Source organism: Colossoma macropomum, unplaced genomic scaffold (assembly GCF_904425465.1).
Source record: "Colossoma macropomum unplaced genomic scaffold, Colossoma_macropomum, whole genome shotgun sequence".
Lineage (NCBI taxonomy): Eukaryota > Metazoa > Chordata > Actinopteri > Characiformes > Serrasalmidae > Colossoma > Colossoma macropomum.
The window spans coordinates 20,354,790-20,365,188 of record NW_023494789.1 but is presented as its reverse complement, the minus strand read 5'-3'; the positions used below and the strand labels follow the sequence as shown (position 1 = coordinate 20,365,188).

The 10,399-nt window shown below is 42.7% G+C and overlaps 1 protein-coding gene across 1 annotated transcript; it reads left to right on the top strand.

Annotated features, from left to right (window-relative positions):
• The first annotated feature begins 965 nt into the window (after positions 1–965).
• Positions 966–10,083, top strand: ihhb (Indian hedgehog signaling molecule b). The gene is made up of 3 exons (XM_036570475.1): positions 966–1,265; positions 5,918–6,179; positions 9,144–10,083. Exons 1-3 carry the CDS (start codon positions 966–968, stop codon positions 9,827–9,829), a joined length of 1,248 nt encoding a protein of 415 aa, XP_036426368.1. The 3' UTR covers positions 9,830–10,083.
• Positions 10,084–10,399: the final 316 nt, after the last annotated feature.

Below are 10,399 nucleotides of genomic sequence, written 5' to 3'. Positions count from 1 at the left end.
TTGATGATGGTATTTAATGGTACAGTATGAGCACAGATAAGGTCCAAGAAATTACCAGCACAGTCCTGCGGCCCTCTACTATTCCTTAGATGAACTGCAGCTAGCAGTCCGTGCGCTGGCTAACAATTCTGTTTGGGAAGTTAATATGCCCAACCATGCTGATGTTTTTTTTCCCTCTAGAGTGATCCCTCGTAGTTCTCCCAATAGAACAGCTATCTTTGCACCATGCTGGCATTGGCCGGGTGTAGGGTGTTCAGTCTGGACCTGTCAGCTACTATTTAGCGCGTTTCTCACTTCGCCTGTGTGTGTGTATAACGCACGTACAATGCACTGACTTTACCCTGCAACAAAACACTTGGGTCCCAAGGACTGTGTCCGATGTTCGGGACTTTAAATGGCTATGAAGCGCGTGTGTTAGACGAGTGGTAGCGCGAGAGGAGCGCGGGTAATAAAGCGAGGCTGAGGGGAGGGGAGGAGAGGAGAGGTGGGCTGGGACTCCGGGCAGGGCGGGCAGGGTGCGGTCTGCTCCAGCGCCATCTGAACTCTCCGCTCTCTCGCCCATTTCCATTGAGAGCCGCGTGCCACAGGGCGGCATTCAGAGCCAAGCCGCGGCGGGGACACCCTATAACCGCAGCGCAAAAAGCGCAGCGCTCTCCGTCTGCGCGCGCTGCTCACCACCGCAGCGCCTCTCAGCGCGCGTGCCAAGACAAACGGAAAGTGGCTATTTATTCTAGGACTAAGAGAAAAAGAGAGAGAGAGCTGCAGAGACCCGAGACAAGCACCGTGGCGCTACCCCTACCGGTCTAAAGGCCTTGCGCCCAAAAACGCCGGACGTTTCTGTCCGGGATTAACAGCACATGATGCCCTCTTAAGCACGAGCCCCAGTCCCCCTCAGTGACCCGGCGTGGGGACAGAAGCCACGACCAGGGGGAGGACTATTTGGAGTAACCGCGAGCGCTCGTGTGATGCGGCTCTCCACGCGGGTGCCGCTCCTCACCGGCTGCGTCCTGCTGCTCGCCTCGGCGTGTGCGTGCTGCGGCCCGGGCAGAGGCTACGGCAAGAGGCGGCCGCCCCGGAAGCTCACGCCCTTGGCCTACAAACAGTTCAGCCCCAACGTAGCCGAGAAAACCTTAGGCGCGAGCGGAAGGTACGAAGGAAAGATCACGCGCAATTCAGAGCGCTTTAAAGAGCTGACGGCGAACTACAACCCAGACATCATCTTTAAGGATGAGGAGAATACAGGTGCGGACCGGATGATGACGCAGGTAAGGCGGGAGCACTCACTGACTCTGGAGCGCGCTTTGTCTAGGTCCACCGTTATCTGCTCAATGTTCAGTGTCGCATGGCACAGTGAGCTCTAACGTTCAGTGGATCCACGCGCTATTGCGCGCGCCTGCTGCGCCATAACGCACCACAAATGCTGCTGGTAGTAAGCGAGAAACGGATATTCGCCACGCGCCCCGCGTCTCTCACTCTTGTATGGAAGATTCCAAGAGACTCGAGACGTATTATTTCCTGCAGGTGGGTGATACGGAGCGGCTATTTTTATTTAGAGGCGCAACAAGAGCCGGATCGGTTATCACCAGTTTAAACTTAATGCCACTAAGCGGCTGCTCAGTTTATGGGACTAAACAACCAGGCCAACTCGCGCTCAAAGCTTTTTTTTAATGAAATGGGGAGAAAATGAGGGGGGCGAAGCGTTTAATTAAAACACTGTGTTCTCTGTTGCAGGCGCACGTTTGGAAACGAAAACACGACCTCGACACATTTAGATCCGAGCATGACCTGGGAGTGTTTTAATGTTTACCGTAAGCTTAAGCGCGACTGCTCATGGGTGCCCCCCACCACCTTTTTTTGGTGCCTGTCAGAATTTTTTATGACTCCGTCATTGATGTGGCTGCGAGTGGAATTTATTCGACTCCTATCCCGCAGAATAAAAGTATTTATAATCGGCGCTCCGACGACCGCGAGCTTCCTCTGAATGGTCAAACGGTTCTGTCCGGGCGGCACCCCCCCCGTGGGAGCCGAACAGGGGATGGAGGGGGCCACATCGCAGCCCGCGCACAATTTATGAGGGCCAGACTGCGGCGAGCGCCGGAGACAACCTCTGCTCTGTCTTATTTTCATTTTATTTCATTTTATTTTGTGTTATTTATTCTGTTTGTTTTTCTAGCGCGAGAGAGTGTAAAAATAGCCTACTTCGCATTCATTTAAGCCTTAATTATACACATATTTTCAGGGCTCGTTTTTTGATGCAGCGGCGACTCTCCCGCACAGGCGCGTGTTTGTGTTTGCGCAGGCCGCGGTCAGCGCGAAGGCGCTCCTGCTCGGAGACCGCCGAGCTGCACCTTGAAAGCTAAACCAACAGTTCACGGGCTGATTTATGAAGTCCAGTTCACTTTTCGTAACCGCAACGTGAAAAAAAGAAACGGGCGCTGAAATCCACACCACAGTGTGAATGGGCATCTATTACCACTGCGCGAGATTCTATTCTTATCCACAAGTCTGGATACGGGGTCGGAAAAATTATTTTGCTAAAATCTCAATATATGTTTCTTCTCTTTTTGGACTGACAATGTCAAAACACACGTATCAATAAAAATCAGTTTAAACTGCCTGCTCCTGCCTCCTTAAATTGATTTCATAGTCTTGCGTGCTTATCAGACGTGTCTGCGTAAATGGCGCAAATGTAGGACAAGGATCGAAGTCCACTAGTTCTACATAGAGCCCCACATAAAAAAAAAATACTTAAAATATAATGTTGAGGGTAGCACTTTACCCTTGCACAATCAGAATTGATTTTATGCTCTCTGAGATATCTCAGATATATTCAGTGTTCATTGCTCCCACCATCTTAAAATTGGAGCGAGGCTCAGCACATATGAGCGTGGGAGAGTACATATGTGTTATCGTTGTTGATGCATCAGCTATGGTCTGGGAATGTGCTAGCCTACCTGTTTTGACTTCAGCCTCTCACTGACTCAATGTAACAAAATAGTTTAACACAATTTTGAGGCAGGCTGTTATACAGTGTTCCAAGCCGCTCTCCAACGCTCTGTGAAGGCACTGTCTGGACTATACTAAACTGATTACGCTTCTTATTTGACCCATAGAAAATATTTTATCACTCCCTCTACTGTTACACAGGGGGTTCCCCAAAGCTCAGTCCTTGGTCCATTATTATTATTATTATTATTATTACTATTATTGCTGTTGTTGTTGTTGTTTTAACTTTTTTCAATGCTATGCTGATTATACTCACATCTACTTCAGCATAAACTCCATTCATAATCTGACCCAGAGTGAAGCCTGTTTATCAGAAAGCAAGGCTTGGATGAGGCATAATTTTCTCAAGCTCAACAGCGACAAGACTGAATTTATTCTTACTGCCTCATCAGCTCTTAGCAGAATTAGCTAAGAAACCTATAAATCTTCATATCGGTGACACAGTTATCTCCCTAGGTTGTTTGTGACCTTGTCATTTGATGGTCTTGTTAGTTCCTTAATAAAAAACATTTCACCTTCATAACACTGCAAAACTCAGACCCTGTCTCTCAACTTGCTCGTGATCAATATTTTGTCTAGACTCCTCAAACTTTGTTATCCAGGAATTTGCTGCCTGTCTTTCTCTCCAATATTCAATCTTACACCTGCATTTTGCAGTCTTCACTGGTTTCTCATGACATGTTAACTTCAATACTTCTCACCAATGAAGGTTCTAACAATCGTGCATCGTGATCTCCTACCCAAATCCTGCCCATTACATCCCTCTCTAATGACTTGCTTACTGTCCCTTTGTCTCATCTCTGTTATCTTTGCAGTGATGGAACCTTTTGTAGTGCAGCATCTCAATGTTGGAATTCCTTTACCTCAACAGTTGAGCCGTTTTACCCACTTTCCATTAATAATAATAACACTATCCTACACATTTTCTGCTTTTCCATTATAAATAAAGCTTTCTAGTTTGTATTGTCCATTTTTTATCTGTGTTTGCTTTATTAATAAAGAAATGCATTATTATTAGAATTAGAATCTATTATTCATATTCTTATTCTTATCTTTTACAATCTTCAGTCCTTCCCCTGTCTGTCTGTTTCTCTCTGTCCTTCTCTCCTTGCTCTCTTTTTCTTTTTCCTCAGGCTTCTGAGAACTTGGTGGCAGCAGAGAGCAAACACAGGTCAGCAAGTGGGAGTTGTATTTTGGGGGGTCTGAGGAGGCCAACCAGGGCTGAGTGGAGTGCATGGCATAGATGATTCACAAAGACATTATACTACTAGGTTAGATATTAAGGGCTCAAAACTACTTTAACATCTGCATTATGCATACCATTTTTCAGCACGGATGCTGAAAAAGTATCAAAAGTAATGCATGATCTGTGCAACTGGAAACTAGACAGGATTCAATTTACAGTATTAGAAATAAAGGTACTGTGCAGGTACGTTTTTCGTTCAGAAATTACAAACAATATAAATGTACCCTCAAGGGTACAACAGTGGTTTTGAGGTCCAATTGTGTACCCTAAATAAGTGGGAAAAGTACATATTTGTATCTTTTTTATAACCTAATGTTTTAAAACATACAATAAAAAGCCTGGAGACAAGACAGGGAGTGTAGTTTTTAGAGAGTGTATGTGTTATTTACCTTACTTTCCATTATGGTGCAAAATTAGCCCCTTTTTATATAAGCCTAAGTGTGGTCTTTATCTTGTGTTCTTGGTTTTCAAACTCATCCACACTGTCCATAGGTGTGTGTGTATGTGCAAGCAAGAAAGTACATTGCATAGTGCATTGTGACTAGTCTTGTATTTGCATTTGCATGCCACTTGGCACTGAAAAGGTTCTTGGCTATTGGCTTACTGTAGAAGACCACAGAGTATTTGACATGACAGCCTGAAAATGCTCAGCTTCCTGAAAACCCAAGCACAGACACAGTGCTTCTCTGTACTTCTGTCTCTCTTTGATCCCAAATCTGGCTCATCTTTTAGTCACATATACTCTTAAAAAAATAAATGTTGCTGGTTTGGACATATGGTTCTAGGAAATATATATAATTGATATAGATAGGTTAGATAAACTTTTAAAAAGTTCTTAACAGTCACATATCTCATTTACAAAAATGTTTCTTTACAAAAACATCCATTGAAAGGATGGATAACTTTCTCCTATCTTCATCACTTTTTAGTTCCATTTGCCACCTTTATTTTTGGTTAAAAATATTAATAATAAATAACTTCATATTAAAATAATTTAAACTTTATAATGTTACAAATCTATTTCTGTGTTCCTAAAAATATGGGTTTATATTGTGCACTAGATATAATACAGCAGTTCATAATTTGTCATACTTTAAAAAAAAATGCTCTAAATGATGTTCTAAAGCAGTGGTTACCAACCCTGATCTACTTTCCTGGAGAGTTTAAATCCAACCTGTATCTAACATGCTGCTCCCTTTTTAGCTAACACTAATATGTTGGACCCAGCCTGGATCCAGTAGTTAATTAGAAGGTAATTAGCTAGAGCAAGTAAGGTAGATTCTGCAAGAAGGTCCTGAACCAGGGTTGGTAACTGCTGCTTCGAAGTGATGCTGATTATTTAAATATCAATGTATAGAGTAAGATACTCTGTAGAAGTTTTACTTGAAACAGTGGTTCTCGAGCCTGTCCTCTGGGCCTTCTAGATGGTTCAAATTTTGGTCTATCCCAGCTTCCGACACATCTGAACTGAGCCAATAGGAACACTGCATACCTGGTACAGGTGTACTGGAAGCTGAGTTAAAGCAAAACAGAAACTACAGCAGTATTTCATATTGCAGACTTTCTAATCAGACCTGTTTCACTTTAAAAAAATACCTGCTTGAACAGAGCAGATCAGAAACAAATCTCTAATTCTATTGTCCATCCTTCTATGTCTCTCTGTAGCGATGTAAAGATAAGCTGAACTCTCTGGCGATCTCAGTGATGAACTTATGGCCAGGTGTGCGTCTGCGAGTGACGGAGGGCTGGGATGAGGATGGCCATCACTCCGAAGAGTCTCTGCACTATGAGGGCAGAGCAGTGGACATCACTACTTCAGACCGCGACCGTAACAAATATGCCATGCTGGCCCGTCTGGCTGTAGAGGCCGGTTTCGATTGGGTTTACTATGAGTCCAAAGGCCACATCCACTGCAGTGTCAAGTCAGGTGAGAGGGATGGAGTGGAGTGAGAAGAAGAATGAGGAATTTAGAAACTAGGAGCAGGAGAAGGAGAATGTCAGGAGCATAACTATGGCTTAGAGATTGGATAATGTGGAATATCACTTTTCTGTCTAACCACAACTAACTAAGCAGCTTCTCACCGCAAGTTACACAAGCAGGACAATGCACTGGGCAAGCATGCCGGTACATGTTTATGGCTAGTTTATTAGGTATACCATCCTTGTAGCTGCATTCATTGACCATTTTATCACTGACCTATTGTAGAAATACAATTACTCATTGTAGCCCATTTGTTGCTGCACAATTTGTCAGCCACCCTCTACCACATCCATGACTGAAAATGGACCACCATGACACCATGTGACATGTTAGTGAGAGTTCTGCTGGTGCGAGTCTATCATATGCAGCAGTGTTGTTAGTATGTTATTAGACTGCTTCTACTTTATTAGACACCGCTTGTTTGCTAGTGCACTGTTTTGGTGTACAGTTAGAGACTATAGCTCATTTTTTTTCATCCACGTCTTGTGTTAGTCATGCACTAGCCCTTCATCGCTAGCCCTTCATCACCACTGTTTGGTTGGTGGACTATTCTTAACTCTGCAGTGACACTGAGTTGTAGAAAAAAAAAAAAACAGTAAAGCTGCTGTACTTGAGCCAGTGTAACACACTCTAATATTTCACCATCATGGTGTCACAGCAGTGCTGAGAATAATCCACTTCCTGGTCAGAGGTTGTCCTATGGTGGTCCTTTTACATTGAAGGAAGGGGTAGAGAATGGCTGGCAAAATGTGGAGCAACAGATGGGGTCCATTCAGTAATAGTATATATATTGTATGTAAATTCTCATGCCAATAAAGCAACCTTGAATTGAACTGTATAGCTACAAAGTGTGACTACACTAGGGTCCAAAGGTCTGAGACCACATTGAAAATCTGGGATTTATTTTTGTATTTAAACCTAGAAATAAACAACGATTTAAAAAAATAAGATTCTACTTTTCACTTAAATTGTTATGCTTATAATAACATTTGTAATGAAAATCCTTGTATTCCGCTAGTAAAGTATGCAAAATGGAAGCATCATTAGTGGTCTCAGACTTTTGGACCCTACTGTATGCGATAGGTGTTGATAAAATAACAATAGGTGTAGGTACAAGATAGGTGTACCTAATAAACAGGCAACTTAATATACATACAACAGAAGCACGGGAGCTGCCCAAAAACTCACTCTTCGCTGTGACATGCACATATGTTAAGAAATGCCAATTTCAGAAAAGGTGCTTCATTTCTTTCACAAGTTTCTTGTGGTTGTTTTGGGCATTTGTCTTTTTGCAACACAGTGCTGCACTGGCATATCCTGAACCAGGACTGGGCTCTTTAATAAATACATTCTTTTGATTATACCCTAACTTGTTCTAATTTCCTCTATTTACCTGATTCTGCTTCAGCATTTTCTTTCTTATTTAATGGCTGTCATGGGCTTCACCAAGCTTTAGGCTGAAGGCTGATTAACACGTAACACGTACAATATTTATAGAAGGTTGGGGAAGAGGGTCTGTTGGTCTTGCTATCCTATCCTCCAACACTGGGCAAAGTATATTATGTGTATAAATGTAACTATTTGTGTAATCAGTGTGAAGTTTGTTTGATAGATCTCTAGTTACTAGTGCACGAATTGTGCATTAAGACCTTCTGTTACTGGAGAGCAGTAAAACAGCCATCACTCAACTATAGTTTTCTTTTTGTGTATTCATAATCAAAGCTGTAATATTCTTTTTCTCTTGTTCTCTCTTTTCTGTTTCCATTTCTTGTGTTTTCCTTTTCTACCAATTTCTTGTGCTTTCTCTCCCACTGTCCTTTCTGCCCAGATCGTTATGCAAGTTCGCTGTCCTTGACTTGATTGGATGGGAACAGAGAAACTTTATCTCTAAATTAAATGTTTATTTATATATTATCAAATATGTATTATTATTTTGAGATGAGAAGCCACAATGTATTTTTTCAGCTTTAAAGTTAAGAAGATAACTATAAGGCAACTATTGCTGGCAATACTGGTCTTAAAAAATCCACTGGGAGGCGCTCCCAAACTGCATTTTGGAGAATTGCACATGAAGGCCAATGCATAGCTCAACGCAATCAGGAACCTTGTTGATCACCTACATCAGCTCAACCAGTGAGTGGAAAGGAAGACAGAGGTATTAGCCTTGGTTAGGGTTGGCATGGACAAAATGTTTTAAAAGTGCAAAGAAAAATGATTATTAACTGTGCAAAATGATCAGTGAACTTACATGTCTTCTGGGTTTTTAACATGTAATGGTGATAATGATAAAATTGTGGTAAATCTGGAAAAAAAAGTTTTCTTTGGGTCCTACTTTGCCTCGCAACACCCTCCAGGTACCTCTCCCCCATTATTTTTTTAAAATTGGCCAAAATTGAACAACAATGTCTCAAGCAATAGGCAGCATATTTGTAACCATTTTGTATAAAAACATTCGGTGTGGGATCTTATAGAGGCTTTAAACACTCCAGACATTTCTGTCACCACCTCTGTGAACATTTCTAACTCGGTACATTTCTCTAGAATGGACCCTTTCACATAAAACCACTCTGAATTACTTTATTTGCATCTTAAAAATGTAAATATGTAGAAATTTAGAAAATGGAAGGAATTATAAAGGCACCCTAAAGGGTTCCTAGGTGCGAATAGAATTCCATACAAGAAGGAATGGTCTTAAAAAACACTTTGTTGTAAATGAGATGTGTGGATGTGTCAATTTTACTTTTTAATGTTTAAATGTAAAGGTTCTATACCAAAGGTTTTTCCTAGAGCCACATAACTGAGCTAAAAAATGTGTTAGCCCTCATTTTCTAAATGTATCTATCTTCTTTGTCTCACACACTTGCTTTCTCTTTCCCTCTCTCTTCTGCTGTGTGGCCCTTGGCTCTCCAGAACACTCTGTGGCAGCTAAGACGGGGGGTTGCTTTCCAGGAAGGGCATGGGTGACACTGGAAAAGGGGGGTCGGAAGTCAATGCGTGACCTGCAGGCTGGTGATCGTGTCCTGGCATCGACAGAGAGTGGCAATCTCATCTATAGTGAGGTCCTCGCCTTCCTGGACCGTGACCCAGCGATTAAGAAGCACTTCTATGTGATCAGTACACACAATGGGGCCACTCTCTCCATGACTGCAGCACATTTGCTCTTTGTGTGGGATGGAAACTGCACTGGTGGGACCCTGCCAGCAGAAGGGGCTATGCGTACAATATTTGCCAGTGATGCACACCCAGGGCAGTGTTTGCTGACTCTGGAGGAAGGGGCCGAAGGGCTTCTAAATGGCCAGCTTTCGCGCATCACCCGACTGCGTGTGTGGGAGGATCGTGGTGCATATGCCCCACTCACTACCCAGGGAAGTCTGCTGGTCAATGGGGCAATGACTTCATGCTACGCTGCAGTAGAAAAACATCAGCTTGCTCACTGGGCTTTTGGCCCACTCCGCATGCTTTACAGTTGGACTGGGCCAAATCGAGTCCACGGAGAGGGACTACACTGGTATGCTCATGCCTTGCGCTGGGTGGGAAAACTGCTGCTGGACTCTGAACTCTTTCACCCCTGGGCCATGGAGGGTACTGATAGGTAAAGGTCTGGAACATGTAGAGGACATGGCAGAAGAAAAAGAAGAAGAAGCAAAATAAATGGAGGCTTAGGGCAAGCAGGCCACTATAGAGACACCAGGATTAAACAAAAATCCTCTGTAAAAGACTGAGCTGCAAAATGCCAGAAACAGACAGAAAGCATACCTCTTGATCTGTGCTTTGCAAGAATTCCAGTCATCAAATGTTTTTTGTTCTATTTGGTGGATGACTGGCAGCTTCTGGTACAGAAAAGGGTGCCCATCCCCAAAATTAATATCTGTTCATCTTATATCTGTGTATGTAATATGAACATTTTCTATCTGTTTTATTAAAATGTCTGTAATGTTCAAAGTTACAGAGTAGAATATTTAAAGGTTTATTTTTGAGATTAAATGATTAATTTGAGATTAAAATCAGATATGGGCTATTTTGTTACTTGGGACACTCTTTATTACAGGCAGATGTGATGGATGTGGTGCCTGGTGGTTCTGCAGAACGCTATTTAAAATAAAGATGTTTATTGAGCTAGAGTTAGAGACCGTTATATATAAATACATCCTTCCTGTGTCTAGTAC